The 23,875-nt window shown below is 43.7% G+C and overlaps 3 protein-coding genes across 10 annotated transcripts in view; 2 read left to right on the forward strand and 1 right to left on the reverse strand.

The window, feature by feature from the left end:
• LRRC31 (leucine rich repeat containing 31) overlaps positions 1-3,407 on the forward strand; it is a 33,400-nt gene extending 29,993 nt beyond the window's left edge. Inside the window, exons 9-10 of one of the 2 annotated variants that reach the window (XM_045037290.1) lie at positions 1,054-1,108; positions 1,722-3,407. In XM_045037290.1, coding sequence (XP_044893225.1) covers positions 1,054-1,108; positions 1,722-1,881 — 215 coding nt within the window. In that variant the 3' untranslated portion in view covers positions 1,882-3,407. Of the gene's footprint in view, positions 1-1,053 lie in introns of both variants that reach the window. The other variant, XM_045037291.1, reaches the window with a different exon arrangement.
• Positions 1-20,088, reverse strand: LRRIQ4 (leucine rich repeats and IQ motif containing 4). Of its 3 annotated transcripts, XM_045037289.1 has the most exons (7): positions 19,752-20,088; positions 19,143-19,270; positions 12,298-13,345; positions 8,201-8,374; positions 6,587-6,725; positions 5,369-5,565; positions 1-290 (listed from the first exon to the last, which is right to left on the reverse strand). In XM_045037289.1, exons 2-7 carry the CDS (start codon positions 19,157-19,159, stop codon positions 141-143), a joined length of 1,725 nt encoding a protein of 574 aa, XP_044893224.1. In that variant the 5' UTR covers positions 19,160-19,270; positions 19,752-20,088; the 3' UTR covers positions 1-140. The 3 variants fall into 3 exon arrangements, with proteins under 3 accessions (XP_044893224.1, XP_019666012.2, XP_003992006.4); XM_019810453.3 differs by lacking the exon at positions 19,143-19,270; XM_003991957.4 differs by lacking the exon at positions 19,143-19,270 and having other exon boundaries at positions 19,641-20,088.
• The window catches only part of LRRC34 (leucine rich repeat containing 34), a 22,034-nt gene continuing 14,739 nt past the window's right edge, over positions 16,581-23,875 (forward strand). Inside the window, exons 1-2 of one of the 5 annotated variants that reach the window (XM_045037294.1) lie at positions 20,196-20,316; positions 20,857-20,934. Coding sequence is in view for 2 of the 5 variants with exons in the window: in XM_006936272.5 (XP_006936334.3) it covers positions 20,214-20,316 (103 nt within the window). In the remaining 3 variants the exon portion in view is untranslated. Of the gene's footprint in view, positions 16,751-20,160; positions 20,317-20,856; positions 20,935-23,875 lie in introns of those variants that run through there. The other 4 variants (XM_045037293.1, XM_045037295.1, XM_006936272.5 and 1 more) reach the window with 4 other exon arrangements.

Genomic DNA, 23,875 nt, shown 5'->3' on the forward strand with positions numbered 1-23,875 from the left:
TATTTCAATAAAGCGAGAATCTTTATTTTTACACATAACCATAATTCTATGAATAATTTTAGTGTGCTAGGTGGTATCTAATTCCTAGATGTTTTGCCTTCGTAATCCATCGGGGTTCATTACCTCAATTCATTATAGAATTATTTCTTATTTTTCTTCACAGCTTTTCCTTTTGCATTTTTCCCCCCTTTCTTATCTTTTGGAGAAGGCTTTCCTTTCTTTTGCACTTTTAGTTCTTCAAATCTCCCCAATCCTTTCCGGACCATTATTCCGCGCCACCATGCCTGAATCTGAAAACAAGATAAACCCAAACAGCATCAGCTGGTATCACTCTGGACTGGGGATGGCGATCTCTTTGTTCTGGATATGCAGTTCTAAAGACGTAGAGAATGGAATGTCATTAGAACTCCACCTTATTGGGGCGCCTGGGTGGCGCAGTCGGTTGAGCGTCCGACTTCAGCCAGGTCACGATCTCGCGGTCCGGGAGTTCGAGCCCCGCGTTGGGCTCTGCGCTGATGGCTCAGAGCCTGGAGCCTGTTTCTGATTCTGTGTCTCCCTCTCTCTCTGCCCCTCCCCCGTTCATGCTCTGTCTCTCTCTGTCCCAAAAATAAATAAACGTTGAAAAAAAAATTAAAAAAAAAAAAAAAGAACTCCACCTTATTTTCTCTCTCTCAATTGGCCAAGTCGTCTTGGCAAATGTAAAAAAATAAGAAAGAAAAGAAAAGAAAGAAAAGAAAAATTCAGTGCTTTTAAGTCCCGGGCACTGTTCTAGACATTTAGGAAACAGCAGTTAAAAGCGAACGTCACTGGGGCACCTGAGTGGCTCAGCTGGTTAAGCGTCTGACTTCAGCTCAGGTCATGATCTCACAGTTCATGGGTTGGAGCCCCGCATCAAGCTTCTCACTGGGTGGAGCCTGCCAGGAATTCTTTCTCTCCCCCTCTCTCTGCCTCTCCCCTTGCTCATTCTCTCTCTCTCTCTCTCTGGCTTTCTCTCTCTCAATAAATAAATAAAAACTTAAAGAAAAAGCTAATGTCACTGATCTCACATTGCAGGAAGGAGAGGATACAGGATGGATGGTAACAAGTGCCATGGAGACAACAGAGCACAGTAAGGGGAAATCAGGAGGGCTTATGCCTGTCTTCCCTCTGTTACTGGGTTGCTGTGCTTCTGCCTACAGCCAGCCCTCACTCGTTCTGAGATCCTGTGCCCTCCACCTACTCAGAAAGATCCCACCTCTGAACCTTCCTCAGAAGGTTCCTTCTCTCAGAAAAAAAGCTCAAGTCCTTACAGTGGCTTACAAGGCCCTATCCAATCTGCCCCCTCCCTCTCGACCTCACTGCCTCTTACCTACTCCCCCACCTCGCTCACTGTGCTCCAACTGTGCGGGGCTCCCCACTGTCCGACACTCCTGGCACAACGTCAGCTCACAGCCTTTGTGTGTACTGCTTCCTCTGCCTGGAACACTCTTCCCAATATTCAGATGGCTTACCCTCCAGTTCTTCCAGTAGTTGCTCACTTGTCGTGGCTGTAGACTGAACCGTGCCCCCTCACTCCCTGCTCTTATGTTAAATGTCCTAACCTCCAGTGTGGATGTATTTGGAGATGGGCCCTTGGGAGGTAATTAAGCTTAGATGAGGTCATGAGGGTGGGGTCTTCACGAGAAGATTAGTGCCCTTATAAGAGACACCAGAAAGCTTGTTCTATCTCTCTGTCATGAGAGGACACAGCAAGAAGACAGCCATGTGCAAGGCAGAATGAGAGCTCTCAAGAGAAACGGACCATGCCGACACCATAATCCTGGACTTCCAGCCTCTGAAACTGTGAGAAAATTTCTGTTGTTTAAGACACCCAGTCTATGGTATATTGTTATGGGAGCTTGAGCTGACTAAGCCAGTCATTTTTCCAATGAGGCCTACCCTGACCTTCCTATTTAAATTGAACCTCCCTCAACACAACCAACCCCCCTCCCCTGCACGCACACGCACGCGCGCGCGTGCACACACACACACACACACAACTTCTGGCAGTCTCAGTTCCCCTTAGCTTGAACTTTTTTCCCATGCCAGTTATCACTTTCTAACAGACTATATAATTTTATGTTTTATATTTCATCTTTTTATTTCCATCACACTAGACTTTAGGCAATAAGAGGACAGAAAAAAAATCTGTTTTGCTCACTGATGCAATTCCAGCGCCTAGAACAGCGCCTGGCACATAGCAAAAAGCAAAAAATAAGTATTTGCTGAATGAGTGAACAACTGAATGAATGAAGTGGGTGGGCTATGATGTTTTATGTAAGGTGGATCACAGGCAGGTATGAGGAGATGTGAGCAGGGACTGAACTAAGTGAGAGCCTTGTCCATATCTGAGCAGAGGGAGGAGCAGGGGAAAAATACCAAGGATCGTTTGTGATGTGAAAACGGGACAGATGAGATGGGAAGTGACAGCAGCAGCACATCCGTTCAGGTGGGGATTTTCCCAGGGAACAGTATCGCCCTCAAGAGGCATTCTAGACATTCACGGGGTTTTCTGCTATCTCCAGGCTTAGCAGTCTTCCAGTTGTGTAACATGTACCCGGTGCACAGAGACTTTTCCAGGGTGTGCAGGCTTGGATGATCTGGAGGCGATCCATCTCCAGAGCTTCAGCTTGCACGTGCACCCCTTCCTACAATGTCTCTCCTAGGAAAACAACTGCTGGTTTTCTCCATTCCCACTTCTGCCTTCACAACTGCCACCTGAATCTGACTAGGGTGTGTTGAGCTGGACTCCAGAAACCTCTGGGACACCACAAAAAAAGAGACAATATAGAGCGGCAGTATTGAAAAAAACAAAACAAATGAACAAACAACACCATAAAACAGACTCTTAAATACAGAGAACAGTGGGGGCATGAGTGGACCAGGGGACTGGTGGTGACTAACTGTGGTGAACACTGCATGATACACAGAATCGTCAAATCAATAATGTGATGTGACCCAAAACTAATATAGAATTGTATGTCGATTACATTTCAATAATAAAAGACTAGCAGTATTGATGTTGGCTCTAGGGACTAGGTAACCAATCCTTTTGTAAAGCAAGTGGTTCCCAGCTCTTTGCCCTCAAGAAAATTGGAAGAAGGCCAGGTGATTTGCCAGCTAAGAGCCTGCTATGAGTTTCTGGGATAGAAATCTGGAAGAAGTTCAGAGATGTGTGAAGCATTACCATTTGAAACAAAACAATATGGGCGCGCGCACACACACACACACACACACACACACAAAGCTTCTTCCATTCTTTTCAATTTAGCTATGTAAACAAGGTTCATCTATAAAATGAAAAATGGGACTAGAACTGACATCAACCCTATCACATTCTGGCAATAAGTAATGTTTATGTGGGAATATATAAACTATGTGGAAAAGTCTCTCATCTGTGTATGTATTTCTTCCCCCAAGTCCTATAGGTCAAATAATTAACCACCAAAATTTGCAATGGATTTTATGCTGTTTTGTTCAGTTTTACGCAACTAAGAATTGTAATATGACTCAATCCAGGATGTAGAAACACTATGGCCACAGAAAAAAATTTAATTTTAAAACTTAATTTGTATAAATATTTTTGTCGCCTGAAAGTATGAAAAGTGATCTATAAATGACTTAGAGTTACATATATAAAACATTCAGATCAATTCTTAGGGGAAAGTGAAATAGACATACATGTTCAAGAAGAAAACGGATATAAAATTTTTGCCTAGAAAATAAGTTTGCTCAAGTATTTCGTAAACGGATGTGACTGACAAAATCATAGTGGTATTTAGAATCTACTGGATACATTTAAGATACTGATCTAAGAGCTCTATTTCAAGATGTCAATATTCAAAACTCGCAAGTAAATCCTTTGCAATAATTTAAACTTAGTGGCAAAAAAATTAAATATCAACTTTATTATTTTTTAATATTTTTAAAATGTTTATTTATTTTTGAGAGAGGGAGAGAGACAGAGTGCAAGCAGGGGAGGGGCAGACAGAGGGAGACACAGAATCTGAAATAGACTTCTGAAACAGCACAGAGCCTGATGCAGGGCTTGAACCCACTGGCCATGAGATCATGACCTGAGCCGAAGTTGGACGCTTAACCTACTGAGCCATCCAGGCACCCCTAAATATCAATTTTAAAATGTGCAAGAGGATGCATGGTTTTTCACAATACTTTTAGGAAGTATCCAAAAAATATTATTTTCATTCTTCCAGTGTAGCTATTCCTGAGAATATACATATTAAAATAAATAATATAAATTACTTTCCTTTTTCCTTTATGTTGCAGCTTGGGCATTATTTTCATTTATTAAAATTGTGTTGGGGCACCTGGGTGGCTCAGTCGGCTAAGCACCTGACTCTTGGTTTCGGCTCAGGTCACAATCTCACAGTTGGTGAGTTCGAGCCCTGCATCAGGCTCTGTGCTGACAGCGCAGAGGCTGCTTGGGATTCTCCATGTCCCCCTCTCTGTATCTCTCAAAGTAAATAAAGAAACATTTTTAAAAAATTATGTGGTTTTGGTAGGTTACATTATCTGAGTTTAACTTCGGAAGAAGAAAGAAGGTATCACATAATATTTATCACAGAAGAGAGGGTGTTAGGTTTGATGCAGATAAGGGCCATTGACAGAGGAGATCAAAGACTGACTCTTGTTCTGGGTAAAAAGGAAAATCATGGATTTCAGCAGAGCAGTGGTAAGATCTGACCTACATTTTCACGGCATTGGTCTGACTGCCAAGTGGAAAGTATACTGTAGGGGGTGCAGCTATACAAGTGGGGGCACTAATGGGAGGACTAATGTGGTCATCAGGTTGTGGGGCAGTGGGGGCTTGACCAGTTGAATAAAGAATACTGAATACTGACTGAAGTGGACCCTGGCCTGTCCTAGTCTGTCTGGGGGTATCCTATGTCTCCATGGGCGAGGTGGGCAAGGAGAGGACAAGATTCTTTGCTCTCCCTGTTTTAAAGGCTCTTGGCCCTTCAATCCTAGTTAATGGCAGAGAAGAACTCCGGTCTCTACACCCCTGCCCCATCAGGACTTTCCCTTCTGATTTTTCAGCCTTAGCTTAGTGAATTTGTTAATATAAGCTCTTCAGTCCTTTGAATAGTCCAAGAATTTTAGACTGTTCGGGGGATTTGAAGTTTTGATTTCTTTCAGCTGTTTGTCGCCTCCTTATCTGACAAAGACATGAAGGACAAAAATGCAAAAAAAAAAAAAAAAAAAACATGCTAAGATGGTATTCCAAGTGTCTCTTGCTTAATTCTGAGGATATAAAGGAAGTAAGAGTCCCTCCTCTCGGTGAGGACAAAGCAACTGTGAATGTGCTATCCAGAATTTTTGCTGACGTTACCTTTGTTGCCATTATTTTCATGTTTCTTTTTGTCTTCAAGTACGTCCATATAGCCTGATTGCCTTCGGCGCACACTTCTCCTGGGGGGTCCTCCATAGGATTGCTCATCAGTGTCAAAACCTTCAGATTCATCAGGCTATCCAAATTCTCTGGAAGACAGGTGATCAAGTTGTCCTCAAGCAGTAATTCTTTCAAAGCTGAAACAGATTTTTTAAATGACAGGTTTATCTTAAGAACAAGCAAAATTAAAATGTACGCTCTTTAGTCTACTGGCTCTGAAATATTTGTTTCCTGTGCTGTCGTGTCACAAAAGACACAGATTTCATAAGGCAGACCAAGTTCTCTTCCTTATAACAGTTCAGGGTTGTGAGGGCCAGTGCATGAGAGACAGAAAAGTAGTACACACTAAAAAAAATTGATAATGGTTCGTTCCTCCAGGGGCCAAGGACAGGATAAAGATGTATGATCAGAAGCATTACTAAGGAACAAGCCCACCCTCACCTCTAAACTTTGAATGTCTTGGGGGTAGGCCACAGCTTCCACTCATATTTCTTCACCCTCTTTTCATTAAAGAAAGAGTCATAGTTTGAAAACTATCTCTAAACCTGAAGATTCAGCACACTATGGCCAAAAACATTTTTTTTTTTTAATTTGGTCCCCCTAGAAGCTCAGCAAAAGGTTGTTAAATGGATGGATGAACTGATGCATGTACAAATAAAGACTGGTTTAGCCTAGCGTAAAATGTTTGGGTGTTTAAATATGAATCATATAGGACTTTTCATGCCAATCATACAGCTCCAAAAGTCCTGCCTTGCTGATTTCATCACTCAGGGTCAACACTTTTCCTCTCATTCAAGTGACTTAGTGACCTAGTGCAAATCTGCTGCAGGACCCCCAACTCCAAATTCTGGCATGTAGTAGGTATTCAGTAAATTAGTGTTGGTTGTATGATGACCATCTGGGCGAATGCTAATTTTCTTAGCAGTTGGTATTTACTCCTCTCTTCAATTTACAAGAAACAGTCTAACTGTCTTTGTGAGGTTCTTAGCTGTGCTCATCAGGCATCTGGCTTTCCTTGTCTCACTAGTGAGGCCTGCGAGGAGGTAATAGGGTAGGGCTCAGCTCTCTGAACATTGAGATTGGTCTTTGGTAAATCAAGGAAATGGGACATGCTGGCCTCACACTCCACTACGCTGAGGATCTACTAAGATTCCTCACCTTGTGCTTGGCAAATGGAATCTGGAAGTTGCTTAAGCAGGTTGTGGCAGCAATTAAGAATTTCCAGGTTAGGCATGGATCCCAAGGATGTGGGCAGGTACTCCAGATGATTGTTCTCTATATACAGCTCTTTAAGATTCTGAAAAACAGAGGTGCCTGGGTGGCTCAGTCAGTTAAACATCTGACTTCGGCTCAGGTCATGATCTCACGGTTCATGGATTTGAGCTCTGTGTCAGGCTCTGTGCTGAAAGCTCAGAGCCTGTTTCTGATTCTGTGTCTCCCTCTTTCTGACCCTCTCTTGCTCACACTTGTCTCTATCTCTCAGAAATAAACATTAAAAAAAAAAAAAGATTCTGAAAAATGTCAGTAGACCATAGTGATCCTTACATTGATCCTTACAATGATCCTTACATTCTAATAACCAGAGTCATTGGTGAATTCCCATGCTCTTTCAGTGGGGATACTATTCATTAGGATAAAGGGGAAAACATACTTAAAGAGCCAACATCCAAACATAAAAGTATTTTTGGGTAAAACCATTGGACATGGTTCCCATCTACGCAGGGAAAAGAAAACATGGGAATCTAGCGTTTGTTTCACAAGAACTTTATGGAAAAATAATTTGATAATATAAGTACATATATCATTTGCTCGCTTTCAAAAGCTAATTATCTACAGTAGTGTTACAGAACTGAAATCGCCTCAGGTATCAATCCAACACTGCCCAAGCAGGAGAAGCCAAAATGTGTAGATAATGAGTTAACTATTTGCAAATTCACTGGGCAAAAATATAATGTTTGCATGTCACCCTAAGATTTCAGAGAGCATGGCATGGCATGTCAAGGAGCAAGATGATGAGGAGAGTTCTGAACACAGGGCAAAGCAATGGAGAGTCAGGAAGAGGCCCTCTGTGCCACAGGTTGAGAAGCACCTGTGCTATATACACATGCTGTTGCTCAGTTCCACAACCAGGGGCGGGGGTCTGTCGTGGCCCGCACCTACTTTATCATTAGTAAGAGCGCAGTACCACCGACATGGAAAAAAAAAAAATCAATTCTTTAAAGTATGCATGGATTAAGACACAGTGGTAGGGCTCCTTTGAGTGAAGTTATCTTGTTGCTTTGTTAGGATTTAGCACAGGGCTGCGGACCCATTTCCACAGGAAACTGGGGCAACGTTAAATTACTCTGGTTTGTTTGCCATCATGCAGGAAGGGAGGTCACGCTGATGCATCCAAAATGCGGGCTCCCAGCCATGTGAACTTCAAAATAGTACAATTTTCAGGGGCCTCCTACAAAAGCTAGAAATTAAATGGAAAGCAGTGGGGCTCAATTTCTGCAAATGAAACATGCCAAACCGTACAGTGAAAAGGAGTATGGCACAGCATAGCCAACAGCAATCACAACAAAATGTTCTTTGAATATGGATCCAGGGGCTCAGAAAAACAGTGGAAGCCTCAGAGTGGAATAATGGCTGCTTGTTAGGGGGCTGGAAATCTAGTACGGATGATTCCACATGCAGCCTATGGGGACACCATTGGGTGTTCTCAGTATCAGCCAACTTAAGGAATCAGTGGGCAGGTACTTCTTTGCCTAATCATTTGGGGAGGCTTACCTGTAGTTTACTAATGTCTTCTGGCATATAGGTGAGCTTGGCTCCCTGGTCTTGCCCAATGTATAATTTCTCTAAAGACTGTAAAGAAAGGATTTCTTCTGGAAATGAAGCCAACTGATTCCCTGTTAATCCAAGCATCTTCAGTTTTGAAAGGGATACAAAGTCTGGAGGTAGCTAGAAGTATTCCAAAAAGCTAAGTTTCAGGTCAAAATTATTTTTAACAGTAAGAAAATAAATTGGGCTTTTAGTTTTGAGGCAAATTGATAAACATCAAGTACAGCGATTTAGCAATTCCTACTGATGAAAAGTTTGCACACACCTTTGCATATAGAGTATTTATACCTGTAGATCTAAAGTCTGGAGTCCTCCTTTTTCTGATGAGCCTCTCTGTTCTTCAAGTTTATGCACTGCTTTAAACTGAAGCAATTTTAAACCTACTTTATTGCAGATTTTTGAATGGTAGGGTAGCAAATGCTTGATATTACTGAAAAAGTACTAAAGTTATTGGTGTAATATTGCAACTATAATATCAACAATTTCAGTTATTGGAACTGATCAATTTAGACACATGACCTCTCACCCTAAAGGCTCAGCAATTTAGAAACTTCAGTTGAAATCTCAGTTGGAAGTTAACAAGGAAGAAGACTATTATGATTTTATCTGGTCATATTCTACCTTCCAGTGAATCCCAAGGTTTTACAGGCCCTTTACAGGTATTAGGTAGGCATTTCAGAGACTCCCAACTGTCAGGGGGGGAGGCCTTGGAAGGGTCGTCTATGCTAATCCCATAATAGGATGGTTGAATATATTCCACAGCTAGCCATCCAGCACACATTTAAACACCACTTCCTGGAACGAAAAGCTCATTACTTGGATGGAGACCTCTAATCGCCAGATTTCCTTCTTGTGTCAAGTCCAAGTCTCGTATGTCCACCTTCTGGTCTCTTTCTGGCACTCTGGAACCACATGGAAAAATCTCATTCTTAAAACACGGGATGGTCTCCCTATTGATTATGTTACAGAGACACCTGTTTTCTTGGAGAAAAAAGAGCCCAGCTATATAGCTCAAGAGCTTCTTAACTCACTTTGAATCACCTTCCATCATCTGGCTTTACTCCTAATGGGGAAATCGTTCCCCACAGTTCCCAGTCTTAGCCCTGGCCTCTCCTCCACCCGTTCCTCAATCCAGCACCTCTTCTTCATGAGAATGGTTACAGTCCAGCTCAGTCTGACCCCTCGATGGATGGGTGGGATAGATACATTGGGGAATAGGTCAAAAGAAAGCCTCCTAGAGGGATAACATAGCAGTAAGTCTCACCCGCAATCTTTCAGATTTTTTCTTTATTGGGTAGGGGGAGCACCCATTTTCCTAAACATGCTATAAAGTGTTTATAGTTTTATTTATGCTTTTACTTATTTTTTAAAGTCAATCTCCAGAGAAGCTGCTGTTTGAGCTTTCCTTCTTAGCTATTTCAAAATTCTTTACCAGGCACTTAGATCCCTTTGACACACAGCGTCCAAACTAATGGGAAAATGTTTTTCAATCTAACCCCTTCATTAGAACCTAGTAATTTCACATCGCGGTTCAGCTAGCTCATAGGTTTAGCTTTTCTTTTTCAAAGCACATTGAATGTTTAAAGACTTTTTTTTTCAGGATATTCAAGATCCAATAATTAATCCCATAACAGTCACATTAAAGCACAGTGGAAGTAAATCTAGATGCACAGAAAACCTACAGAGTGTCAAATGAGGACAGTTATTACTGATGCTCTCGCTGAGCTATACTCACTGTGAGGTTGAGTTCTCCCTTAACAGAAATGTACCATACAAATAAGACCCATCTAGACACACACCGAAAGCTACTTTTGCATTCACCTAGGCAAGAGAAGGCTACCGGCCAGGCTCCAGGAGCCAGAAACCCATCAGGAAAGTCTTTGGGGTGGGAGAGGTAAGGAGCTGGCATAAAGGTCATGTGTCATTATACAGACTGGGAGGTTACTGGAGGGATTAGCATAACAGGAAATGAGAAAAACAAAACCCAGAAATACCATCATAAGAACTAGAGAATAGCAGGCAATGGACACAGAGATTTCCACATTCAGTATAATAATATTGAACACGACCACATTTCAGTGCAGCCTGATTTGTGGTAAAACTTGGTACCGGATGAGGCTTATCTTTAAGGAGCCATCTGTATGTGATTCCTTCCTCTATTCTGATATCTTCAAGTGTTTCACAGGAAAGGATTAGGTATCATTCATGACTCAATAAGGAATTAAGTCGATGTGTTATTTTTCCCAAAGGCGCTTTATATTTTGAGCCTTTCACTCCCAGTGTGGAATGGCAGACTTTGTCTACTGTAAAAGGAATTTCTTACCTCAGTGGTGGAATGGGGATGGGCAGAGGGCCTATGATAAACTTCTAAAATCCTCCAAAACGGGTTGCTGCCTAAGTAGAGATTAAGTCCGAGATTCTCTTCCTAAATCCTAAATTACCATCAAAATGGTTACTTCCTAAAAGGCAGTTTTGAAACTCTATAGGAATTAGAAAAAGAACAACCAATCTCCCCCGCCCCTCCAAAGTTCTAAATTAAAAATCAAATACGAGATTAAACAAAAACAAAAACACCCCCAACAAACCTTTAAGGCCTAGGACTTGTATAAGGTATGGTGGACACAGCAGCTTGGTGTCCATGGCCGGGAAAAACACACCTATTATTTGATCACAGTTGTTGATTTCCAGATCGCCTGATTTCTCCCTCTATGGTTGTCTTTTGCTTTTAACAGAACTGTTCTTTTAAATTTTCAAATATTAAAACAAATGCATGTGTCCTCACCACCCAAATCTTTTGTTAATAAACAAAATGAATGTGTGTCAACTATAGTCAAATAAAAAGATTTTTTTAATAAAATCAAACACTGCAATTAAAATTGAGCTCCCCTGGGATCCTCCCCTCATTTCCTTGACTTCCTTTCTCTTCCCAGAGGCAGCCACTACTAAAAATTTAGCGAGTTTTTTTCTAGTTCATGATTTTTTTCTAAATAAATGTTTATTCATTTTTAAGAGGGGGAGGGACAGAGGGCCTGAACTGGGCTCTGCACTAACAGCAGAGAGCCCCATGGGGGGCTCGAACTCATTCAACTGGGAGATCATGATCTGAGTCCAAAGTCCAACTGGGCCACCCAGGTGCCCCTCTAGTTCATATTTTTATACTTTTGTTACATTTGTAAATATCCACAAAGTATGTATTATGTGTGTATAAGTATGTAGTTTTGTGTGATTAAAAATTTATAAATGGTGAGGGGCACCTGGATGGCTCTCAGTCAGTTAAGTGCCCAACTTCAGCTCAGGTCATGATCTCTCAGTTCATGGATTCAACGAGCCCTGCATCCGGGCTCTGTGCTGACAGCTCAGAGCCTGGAGCCTGCTTCGGATTCTGTGTCTCCCTCTCTCTCTGCCCCTCCCCCACTGGTGCTCTGTCTCTCAAAAAATAAATAAAAACATTAAAAAAGATTTTTAAAAATTTATAAATGGTGTAAGGTTCTGCAGCTTGGTGCTTTCCTTTTTAATAAACATCACAATTTTAAGATCTGTCCACATTGGCACATACTCCTCCAGTTCACTTAAACCTTTAGTTTTTTAATTTTATAAATCTAGCACAATCTGTTTGCTCATTGCTCTATTGACACGGTCTCCCATGACTGTGGTGGGCTGTCAACACTGTGCTGTGAACATTTTTGAACCCGTCACCCTGCACACATGGGAGTTTCTTTTGGGACAAATCTGATTTTGCAGTTCACCATGACTGGAGGCCTAAGGCTGTAGGTGTCAGAAAGAAATCTGTGTGAGGAAACCCTGTTCAGAGGGGGTCTTGGTTAAGAACATAGACTCTGGGGCCCCGCAGCTCTGGGTTGGAGCTCGGTTCCGCCACGTACAGGTGTGCGGCCTTGACGGATTAGTTAAGCTCCCAGTGTCTCATTTCCCCCACGTACCGCCGAGGAGAAGATCGCCCACGTCCAAATGAGGACATCAACACCAACTCAGGGCGGGAAAAGCCCCTGTGAGGGCACAGTGACAGCCGGGAAGGGAATCGGTACCTGGCATATTTTATTATCATCCAGCGCCAGGATCTCTAGGTTCCTGAGCGCACAGATCTGCAGCGGAAAGCGTTCCAGATGGTTCTGGCTGAGATCCAGGAAGCGCAGGTTGACCAGCCGCCGGAAGGAGCGCCGCAGCGCCCGCAGGCCGGTGTCGCGGAGGTAGAGCAGGTGCAGCGAGGTCCACTTGCAGATGAGGCGTGGCACCTTCTCCAGGTGGTTCCCGCTCAGCCCAATCTCCGTCATCCCCGACAGCTCGGCCAGGGAGTGCGGGAGCGAGTGGAGGCGGTTGTGGGACAGATCCAGCACGGACAGTTTGCTGCACTGGCACAGCGACTCGGGTAGGAGGAGCAGGTTGTTGCGAGCCACGTAGAACTTCTGCAGCCTGGTCAGGTTCCCAATCTCCGGTGGGATGGCGGTTAGTTTGTTGTCATCCAGGTCAACGATCTCCAGGTTGGAGAGAGCACAGAGCTCGGGAGGAAAGACTTCAAACTGGTTTTGCTTCAGGTAGATCTCCCTCAGTTTGGTGTGGTTCACTACTTCCTTGGGCAGAGATTTCAGGTGGTTTCCGTCCAGCCCAAGCAGCTCGAGGTGGTGGAGGAGTTTGCAGAGGTCCACGGGGATCTCGGCCAGGTCAGTGTGGTACAGGCGGAGCTCCCGCAGCCCCCGCAGGCCTCTGAGGACAGGAAGGGCCGAGGACAGGAGCGGGTTGTCGCTCAGGTCCAGGCCCTCCAGGCTGCTCAGCGTGCCCAGCTCTGGGCACAGCTTTCTCAGCTTGTTCTTGTTCAGGTAGAGGATCCGGACGTTCTTTAAATGCTGAATACCCCGGGGGATTTCTTCAATCTGGTTGTTTTCCAGATGCACTTCTTCTAATTCTTCGAAGTCGAAGATCTCTGGTGGAATGGTAGGCAAGCCCTGATTAGAAGCATCAATGAAAAAGGTTCTAGCAGTGGCCCGTTGTGGATCAACTTTCTGATGAATTTTAACGGAGTGACCTGGTTTTATCATGTCACTTGACATGTTGATGGAAAATGCAAATATCCAAAATCTGAAATAGTGTGAAAAGAAAAAAAAAATCCATTTACTCACCAGGATTCTTTCTGTCCCTGAGAGAGAGAAAATTTGAGTTGCTTGAATCTAGGGCCTGATGTTCTAACACAGCATGAAACGTAGGTTTTCGTGTTTCATGTTGGAAGAAGAGTTCAAGTATAGACTCCTCCTAACAGGTTGACTTACATGAAGAAAAAAAAAAAAGATTGTCTAAATTCAGTTTTTAAAAATCCCTATCTTGATTCTCTTTGCAGGTAGATGTGGAAGGTTGCAAAAGATTGCTCTTACCACGAACACTGAGAAAACACTTGGAAAAAATAATATTTTAAAATATTTTGTTTTTTTCTTGAAGCCACCAGAGAGTTGTGGATGCAAAGGAGGTCCAACGAATTAATTCTAGAGAAGGACTATCCCTTCCCTAAGTTAGCAGAGACCAGTGGGCACTTTCATGCCCGGTGGCATTTTCAACTTTGGGGACCAGGCAGGCAGAGAAGCCAGCCTTCCATATGCACAGGCAAAGGAACTTCTGAAACCAGGAGAAACCAGTCAAACTTTTAAAAGCCCTGTATGAGCAGCATGGTGGATTAGCACGGAGGAGCCTCAAATGCAGAGCCACCTCTCCCCAGTCGCCTGGGGCCGACTCAGTGGCCTAGGAAAAGTTGCAGGCGATCTGGAAAAGTAGAGAGAGGTCCTGTCCTCTCATGCTTTTAGATCCCTAAGCCTGGCTGGAGGAAGGGGCTTAAATCCCTAAGCGGGACATTTGAAATTGCTGGGAATTGAAATGAACTGCAGCTGCAACCCAGAAAGAATGGAGAAATGGAGAAATAAATCACGTCTGTGGATTAGAACACTCAATGTTAAGATGTCAGTGTTACTCAAATTGATCTATAGTTTCAGTGCAACCTCAATCAAAATCTCAATAGGCGCTTTTTTTTTTTCTTTTTTGGTAGAAGTTAGCAAGCTGATTCTAAAATTTATATGAAAATGCAAAGAACCTAGAATTGCAAAAGACAATCTTGAATAATCACAAAATTGGCAGACTTGCACTACTGGATTTATAAATTTTGTAAATCTAAGATGTTAATATTGTATTACCAAAGACTACGTTGTCGGTCCTTAGTACACACACATACACACATGCGCAAAGCCTAAGAAAAAGGGCAGAGAAGACAATGATGTGATGGTAGCTAGGTTGATTGTAGCATCTCTGACTTGCATTCTAGGATGGGGACTTTCCTGCTGGAGTATGGAGCCTCTCATCCACACAGAGGTCCAGTCCCTAGTGGAGGGGATGTGCTTCGAGCCCCACACTTAATATTACTGCACCTTGCAACACAACAGTGTGTGGTTTAGATCCCCATTACTATATGCCTACCCTCCAAAAGAGCTCTGGGACAGTGTTGCTCTCTGTTAAAGAAAAGAAAAGACTTATCACTGGTTGAATTATGGCTAGAATGCCTAGAATTATGCCTAGAATGAATTATGCCTAGAATGAGAATTATGCCTGGAATGACAAATGCCAGCATTTGTCATTTGATCATTAGGTAGATTAATACTGTTCAGTCCTGCAGGATACAATTTCCAGTGTCCTAAACTACTGACAATACTGAAGGCCTCTAGACAATCCATAGTATACAGACTAAGGTGATACTAGAAATGAAAATAGCACCCAGGACATTACGTGGGCTAAGCTTAATCCTCACTAGAACCCTGGGAAGCAGGCACCATTATGATCTCTGTTTTACAGATACAGATACTAAGTAACTAAAAGGGCTTATCTCAGAACATAGTAGGAAGTGGGGGCTGGATATCCTCACTAAGGATATTTACATTATTTGTTTACAAGAAGCCTGGTTTTTATTAAAATCAGTCTTGGGTGTAAGCATTCAGGCTTGATTTTCTTTTGCAGCCCTTCAGGCAGAGTCATCTGGGGAAGATTCTTGTGGACTAGCCATCTGATTAGGGTTAACACAAGTGTGTCTGGGCATCCAGGTGCATAAAAGAACTTATTCTTTCTAATATTCATCTTCCTCCATGATGAGACCTGCCTAGAATGTCTGAATGTGTGTGTACGTATGTTATCTCACCAGAATCTTATAGCCCACATGTGTCTGGAACCAATTTGATGGCCTCTGAAAGCTATATATATTGTATATCCATTAGCAGACTTAATAAAAGGAGGTTGTAAAGTCAGGATTTGCAACAGCTTGGCCAGTAATTCAGCCACAGTAAATAAGAATGAAGAAGATTGATTCCTTATTTGGCTATTTTTTTTTTCATTGGGATTGCTACCTCAACGTGGTCAAATTAACTTGTTACAAATCCATATTACTGTGGAATTTCTAAGCGTCATAACCGTTGTGTAATTTCAGGGAGCCAGGTTTTGGATAGTTTAATAGTTAGCTCTTTTTTGCTTAACTTTAATGCTTGAGAAAACCATTTAGGAAAAAATGATCAGCCCTCTGAAATTTACATCAAGTGCTGACACTTTGGTTTTCAAGTCTGATTACACACCAACTGGATGTGTAATGTGAATCTGATAGCATAAATAACCATTTCCAGTTAAATTAGTTTCAAGATTTTACTTAAAACACCTGGGAGATCTTCTCCCTTTAATACAGACAAGCAAAAAGCCTCAATACAGCTAGGACTGGAGAATCATGTAATGGTAATGGTAATGGTAATCCTTTGCTTTGATAACAATTTCTGGGAAACCATAAAATGCCACAAAAAAATTTTAAGTCTCAAGTAATACGGAGATGAAGACTCATATAAAATTCAGACTTGAGTGGAAAACTATTCTAAGCAAGCAACTTTAGATTTTCAGCAGAGGCAAGGGAAAATCTAATCTGCTCAGACAATAATAAAGGAAGATTCTGGGTGTGATATTGTGATAGAATATATATTTGGTCTTTGTTCCCTAGTTCCTGATACAAGAGCTTCTAAAACTTTGGTGTTTTCTGAGTGGTTGGGAAGGAGCATCTTTTGTTATTCATAATAAGCCCCATCAACCACACCTGAGTCCATACCGCTTACTGCCCTCACTCTTATTTGCACCCTGATAGCTTGCGAATGGCAGCTGGTTGCCAGAGGAACCACTCACGTGATTAGAGGGGCGGAGCTTTCAACCCCAGCCCTTGACCTCAGGGGAGGGGAGAGGGGCCGGATGTTGGTTTAATCACCAATTGCCGGCGATGTAATCAATCCTCCCTATGCACTGGAGCCTCTATAAAAACCCTAAACCGAGAGGTTATGGGAGAGCTTTTGGGTTGGTGCTGGAAGGCTAATATTCCCAGAGAAGGCATGGAAACTCTACGCCCTGTCTTGATACCCTCTCTTCCCCACATGCATCTCTTCCGTTTGGCGGTGCCTGAATGGTAGTTTTTAGAATACAGCGGTAATAGTAAGTAAAGTGTTTCCTTGAGTTCTGTAAACGACTAAAGCAAATTATTGAACTTAAGGGAACCCCGACTGGTAGTCCGCTGGAACTGGCGACAACCTAGGATTTGTGGCTGGCATCTGCAGTGGGAAGCAGTCTTGTGGGACTGAACCTTCACCCTGTAGGGTCTGTGCTAACTCTGGGTACAGCGTCAGAATTAAATTTTTGGACACCTACTTGGCGTCCGCAGAGAACTGGAGACTTGCTTCTTGGGAAAACCCACACAGTTGGTGTTAGAAGTGTTCTCTAAGTAGAAATTTCATAATTAATCCTGGGAGACGGAGACGTACGATATGTTTTCTTAAGAGAAATAGAAGAAGTCTTTAATCTGGTAATGAGCTCTGAAAGGCTTGTAGGTGAAGCGCTCTACCAAGCCCAGGGCCAGTAACCCTTTCCTTTTGAAAAGCTGAGATCAGTGACTTAAAGGTAAAAGAGGCCTTAGAGAAACATCTGTTTGCCGGAATTGTTAGCTTGTGCCACACCAGTGTGCCCGTATCGCCAGCGTCACCAAATGATCGATCTGAAATAGCTTCTTAGGACTTGTTGTCTTTAAATAGACTCAAAATGGCATTTTATCCACTTTGAAAAATGTTTCTACTTTTCTTTCTTCCACACATATCACCAAACTATAGATCTAGTAATTCATAGACAATACACCAAACTATAGATCTAGTAATTCATAGACAATGCATTTTTTATTTGTAGAATGTGGTTTTTTCCCCTATTGTCTTGCACAATGAGCAAGAAGGTTTGAGGCACTATTTACTACTAATCACTGATATACTTTCTCGTCTCATCAGATAATAGGAATGTAAACTTTTCCACCAACTCCCTCTACTCTTTTATCCATGGGCCAACTCAATTTTTTAATAACACTCATTTTTCCACCTGCATATTCAGTACCTAAACAACATGTATGCACGATCAATACCAGGAGTCGGCACTTCAGATACTCGTCAGAAAATTCAACCAGGAATTTGCTCTGACACCTGCTAGCAGCTCAGTTCAATCTTCTGGTAGTTGGGGGGGAAGAGCTAATGGGTGTGTGAAACATTAATTCTCCCAGATCCTTTGAGTTCTCTCTCCGTGTTAGCAGGAAACAACTTCCCTAGACCCTATTATCGGTTTCCTCAAGATAGGACTTCCTTAGATCGTAATTAAACACCATGCTGTTGGCTTTTTAAACAGTTAAACAATCATTTGAAAAATATTTCTATAAAACTATAGTCAAAGACGTGCCTGTTAAGTTACTTATAGAAAGATACACCTACTAAACCTTCCTACTATAAGGTGCCAGAGGAAAGTAAATGCTGCCATTTACAGGGGCACCTGGGTGGCTTAGTCGGTTAAGTGTCCAAGTTTGGTTCAGGGCATGATCTCGCAGTTCATGGGTTCAAGCCCTGCGTCGGACTCTGTGCTGACAGCTCAGAGCCTGGAGCCTGCTTCGGATTCTGTGTCTCCCTCTCCTCTGCCTTTCCCCCACTTGTACTCTCTCTCAAAAAACAATCATTAAGAAAAATTTAAAAAAAATGGGGACTACATACTTTCATATATTTTCTTTGGTTCTGGCTTCTAGAAAGCCGAGATTCAAGTTAGACCTCCTGACACATAAGCACCCAGTGAATCCACTTAAGTTTCCTTGAAGCCAGCTCAGCAACATCTGTTTCCCCTACCTCCCTGCCCCTCAGCCACTAATTCTCAAGGGGCAGGTCTTTAAAAATTACATCCCTCCTCCATCTGGAAATCATTGGGTTAATGAAAAATGTACTGACGGAAATGAGTTGTACATGTGGTCGGTATTTTTTTGGCCATCCTATTTGATATGCATTTCGACACACAGTCTGTAGTTCTGTGCAAATACTTTGTTTTGCTAAGGTTCATACGGAGAACAGTGCTTTAAGTGCTGTTTGGTGAAAAGCAGCTCTTTTCTGTTTGTTCTGACCTTGTTTAGTAGTCACTCTCTAGAACAAAAGTCTGATTGGCACGTCTTCCTCCTTTAAAAGTGTATCCCTCCCTTCCCCTAGAGCAGCAATTAATCCTTAACAACTCCTTACTTTCCTCTACTTGACTTCAAATACTTTGAGAGGGGTAGGGACTGCAGATGCTGAATTGTGCCCACATTCATGCTTTAGTATTTCAAGCTACCTCTATTGGTAGAATGGGGGGGGGGGCGCGGTAAATGAAAACAGTATTTTCTATCATGTTTAACCTGAAGTAATTCAAGTGATGGCCACAGTCTGTGGGCTACACAGAGACCCCTGCCTCCTAGCACAATTTGCTAACAGTGGAGTGCTCTTCTGGAATTGCTTAGTGGGGTAGCTTCCGGGAGAGAGGTCTTGGGCACTTTATTTTTCACCTTTGAACAGTGTTCATAAATGTCCTGGTTTCACCTTGAGGGTCTTCCTTCTATCCTCCAGGCACGGAGTCTCTGGTTGGTTCCAGAGCTCTCTCTCTCCAGGGCCCTTCAGCTGCTTCCTCTGCAGTCTATGGTTAACCCCAAACAGAAGACCTTTCCTTTCCTCCTTCCTCTTTTTCTCTCTCCCCCATCCAAGTACCAAATCCTGAGCATGCTACCCTGTACCTCTTGCTGGGTTTTGTCCCCATCTCCTCCTTTCACTGAGTCCAGCCTCGTCTGAGGCCCTATCTCTGTTGGGCTACTGAGGCTGCTTCAGAGTCTCCCCTAGATCCTGTCAAATCCACCCTCCACCAGCTGTTTCCTATCTGTGGGCTCCCAGCACCTTGCCCCCTATCAGCTGTGCTTCTCAGAGGATGTGCAGGGCTCCGTGTGGATCTGGCCCTGCCCGCCTTTCCCCCCCTCCCCCCCCCCCATACTCATCTAGGCAGCCCCAAGTACCTGTGTGTCTCCAGCACCTGGGACGGATTCGCTGGGGCCGGTCAGAGAGTCACCTCCGACAAAAAGCCCTCCCTGATACCCCCCGCCCCAACACAAGACTGATCTACATACCCCTTTCAGCTTCCTTAGCTCCGGACCTTATCTGTCCTGGTGCTACCACGTTCTTCTGTACTTGGCCCCCCGCAGGTATGTGCACGCTTTGGGGAGGGGACTGTGTCACAATCGTCATTGTAGCCCTGGCCCCCAGCCTATCAGCCGTGCCCGCTAAACCTCAAGAACTTCTCCCTGCAAAGGAACTGGGGCACCCTCCGTCTGTGTTTTTAACCCAGGTCAAGGTGACCCGAAGCCAGGCGGGGGTGACCGACGAGCCTCCATAGCATTGGCGGTCACCGCCTGCCCAGACAGGCCTCAAGGGCCCAAGTGGGTAATGGATGCGCAGCGGGCTGGAGGTGGTGTTCAGGGTCCGGCGGTCACCCGAGCCTTGGTGCAGCTGGCAGGAGGCCCGGGACTGGGCAGGCGCATGCGCGCGGTCGTCATGACAACTCCACCGCGGCTCTGGGGGCGGAAAGGGAGATGTGGGGCGGTGGGAAGGTGGCGGCCCGGGCCAAGTCCCCGTCTCCCCCTCCCGCTCCCACTACAATCCCTACTACGTCCTGGGCCCCGGCCGACAGGAGCGGTAAGAAATAGGGTGTCCTTCGGCGCCTGCCTGGCCAGGTGGAGCGGGCGAGGGGCGCTACCCCAGCCGCGGGCTTGCTCGCACCAGCCCTTTCCTCCGAGCAGGCTGCCCGGCCTGAGGCGGCTTGGCAGGAGGGTGCCCCTGGGAACCCCAGCTGTGGCCAGAACTTCGGGGGCCCCCACATATGGGTGGGAGGGGAGCCCCACGATCCGCCCCCTTCCTCCCCGAGGGTCTGCCCTTCACTTGATAGGTTGTCCTGGGGGAGGTGTGTCTATTGATTTGCTCTCCTGTCTCAGGGAAGGGTGTGTAGGTGCTCCTCTTGGGCCCTTTTTTGTGTGCAAGCTCCAGAAAGCGGGGCCTAGGTGGGCAAGAGGGTCTCGAGTATGGTCTGCACACCCCTCCTCCTGCCATCCTGTCCATTTTTTTTAGATTTATTTTTGAGGGAGAGCACGTAGCAGGGGAGGGGCAGAGAGGGAGAAAGGGGGAGAGAGAGAAAGAGAGAGAGAATCCCAAACAGGCTCAGTAGGACCCCTATTGCAGGGCTCAAACCCAAGAACCACGAGCTCATGATCTGAGCAGAAATCAAGAATGGGTTGCTTAACTGACTCAGCCACCGAGGTATTCCTCACTGTTTCCATTTTGGATGCTTGTTTTTGTTTGTCTTTTTAAATATATTTTTAAATGTTTATTTTTGAGAGAGTGAATGAGAACGAGCAGGTGAGGGGCAGAGAGAGAGGGAGACAGAATCCTAAAGCAGGCTCCAGGCTCTGACCTGTCAGCACAGAGGTCGTGTGGGGCTTGAACTCATGAGTAGTGAGGTCATAACCTGAGCTAAGTCAGACCACCCAGGGGCCCCTGGATGCGTGTTTTAAAGGGTTGTGTGCTTGTAGATATGGAACTGTGCTAGAAGCTTTACTTATTCCTTACTGCATCTGTGAGATGGGCGTCTAGCTCTGCCTCTAGCATAAGAGGAAGTTTAAGATGGGAGAATTTAAATAACTTGTACTTGTTCAAAGTCACACAGCTGATCCTGGATAGGCACTTACTCTGACTCACTCCCAACCCTTGGATTTCCCCAGTACTTGGGTGGTGCCAGTGTAGGAGGGCATAGGGGACCACCTCCAAACTGAGCCCCTGCCCACTTTTTTTTTTAATATAGAATTTTTAAAAAGTGCTCCTAGGTAGAAAATATTTGGAATATAAGACTTTGGCATGGATGAAAAATGACATTTGGGTTAGACTTGGACATTTTCTTGTGTAACTGGTATTCCTAGTCTTAGCTTTACAATTGGAACACTGACTTATTATTTTCCGTGAATATGAATACAGGAAATAAATTACTGATGCCATAAAATCCCAACATACAGTACTTAGGTGAATTTTAAATGAATGAGAGCATAACAGAAAAATATACCAGAAACTTTTAAACACTTTAAATCCACAGTCGGGTAATAAGAATTTTTCGTATTAACTTTCTTTAGCTATATTTAGCGTATAGCTTAAGATTCCCTCCTTCTTTCAAAGAAATAGGATTTCTAAGTCTGACGCATTTCTCCTGCATGTCCCGGGTGTGCTGTGGCCAGCTGAAGGCAGGCACTGAGCCTCAGAGATTCTCACGGTAGTCTTCTGTTTTTAACACCAAGGATGGGGCTCCTGGGTGGCTCAGTTGGTCGAGGGTCCGACTTCAGCTCAGGTCTTCAGCCTGCTTCAGATTCTGTGTGTCCCTCTCTGTCTGTCCCTCCCTGTCTCCCCCCGCCCCGTTCCGTTCGGTTCGCGTTGTCTGTCCGTCTTGTCTCTCTCAAAAATAATTGTTAAAATTTAAAAAACAAAACAAGGAAGGTAGTAGAAGGGAGGAAACAAGCCCAGTGGGAGTCCAGCTCCAACAAGTAAATGTGTTTGAGATCTGTTTGCTTTGTTTCCTGTCGAGAATGCTAAAGTAGCATTTTGTAGATTGAATTCCATGTGAACCCTGGTCACATAAGTCTGGGAGATGGAGTATTTTTATTCTCCCTTCTCTCCAGGCTCAATAATTTAAAGACTCTTTATGCTGTTGAGTGTTTTTAATGTCCAGAGAAGTGTTATACAGATGGGGGTCTGTTTAGCTTTGTTTACTGCAGCGCTTCCCAAGCTTATCTGACAATAAAATCTATTCTACTTAGAACATCTTTTTTTAAAAATGTTTATTTTTGAAAGAGAGCGTGCAGGGTAGGGGTACAGGGAGAGGGGGACAGAGGATCCAAGCGGGCTCTGCACTGACAGCAGTGAGCCTGATGTGGGGCTTGAACTCAAGAACCGTGAGATCATGACCTAAGCCAAAGTCAGATGCCCAACTGACTGCACCACCCAGGTGCCCCAGAGTATCTTTGATCATTTCATAGGTTAGTATTCTAAAGAGCACAATTTGGGAGATATTGTGCTAAAATGTTGTTTAAATACATGAAAACTTCCTAAAATAAGTGAAGGATTTCTTAGGTACATCCACACACAAGAGAGGAAATTCTGTTGACATAAAAAATCTTCAGAATGACATGGGAAAACTCACAACATAATGTTAAAAGATCGGAACTGTACTGAAATATTCCAATTTTGTTTAAAAATGCTAATAAGTACATATGTGAGAAAAACATTTAGGAGGAAATACCCACAGGCCTCAGTTATAATGGTTCTTTGGCAGTGGGATTGCTGATAAATGTTTATTTCTTTTTGATACTGAAATTTCCAAGTTGTCTGGAATAAGTGGGTTAAGTTTTGTTAAAGCTTATTATTTAAAAAAATTTTTTAATGTTTATTTATTTTGGGGAAAGACAGAGACAGAATGTGAGTGGGTTAGGGGCAGAGAGAGAGGGAGACAATACCGAGCTGTCAGCACAGAGCCCAACGCGGGACTCGAACTCACAAACCATGAGATCGTGACCCGAGCTGAAGTCGCACGCTCAACCGACTGAGCCACCCAAGTGCCCCTTTAAAGCTTATTCTTTTTTTTTTTTAATGTTTTTATTTATTTTTGAGACCGAGACAGAGCATGAACGTGGGAGGAGCAGAGAGAGAGAGGGCACAGAATCTGAAGCAGGCTCCAGGCTCTGAGCTGTCAGCACAGAGCCTGACACAGGGCTCGAACTCACAGACCATGAGATCGTGACCTGAGCCGAAGTCGGACGCTCAACCGACTGGGCCACCCAAGTGACGCTTTAAAGCTTATTCTTAAAAACTGTTAAGAAAAGTTTACTGCTTTCCTTTTTAATACAACGTTCCTCATCTTAAATCTTGTTTTGCCAATTTGTTTAGTAAACTCTTGGGTTCATGTAATGTAGAAATCTACTCAGCAAAAATCTCAGCAAAGAACATCTGTTGAGATGCAGAGACTCAAAGAGGCTGGCTCTGAAGACACTAAGTTGGTTGAGTTGTGAGATCTCTGAGCACAGATTTTTTTTTTTTTCAAGAGACTTACACAAAAGATAGGACAGAAAACAAAGATAGTGGCATGTGCTTCTAAGGAGAGTGACAGCATAGTTTCCACCCTGGAAGGCGTGGGTCTGGCAAAAGATCCTTTTAAGTTAAT

Source organism: Felis catus, chromosome C2 (genome assembly GCF_018350175.1).
Source record: "Felis catus isolate Fca126 chromosome C2, F.catus_Fca126_mat1.0, whole genome shotgun sequence".
In the NCBI taxonomy this organism is placed as follows: domain Eukaryota; kingdom Metazoa; phylum Chordata; class Mammalia; order Carnivora; family Felidae; genus Felis; species Felis catus.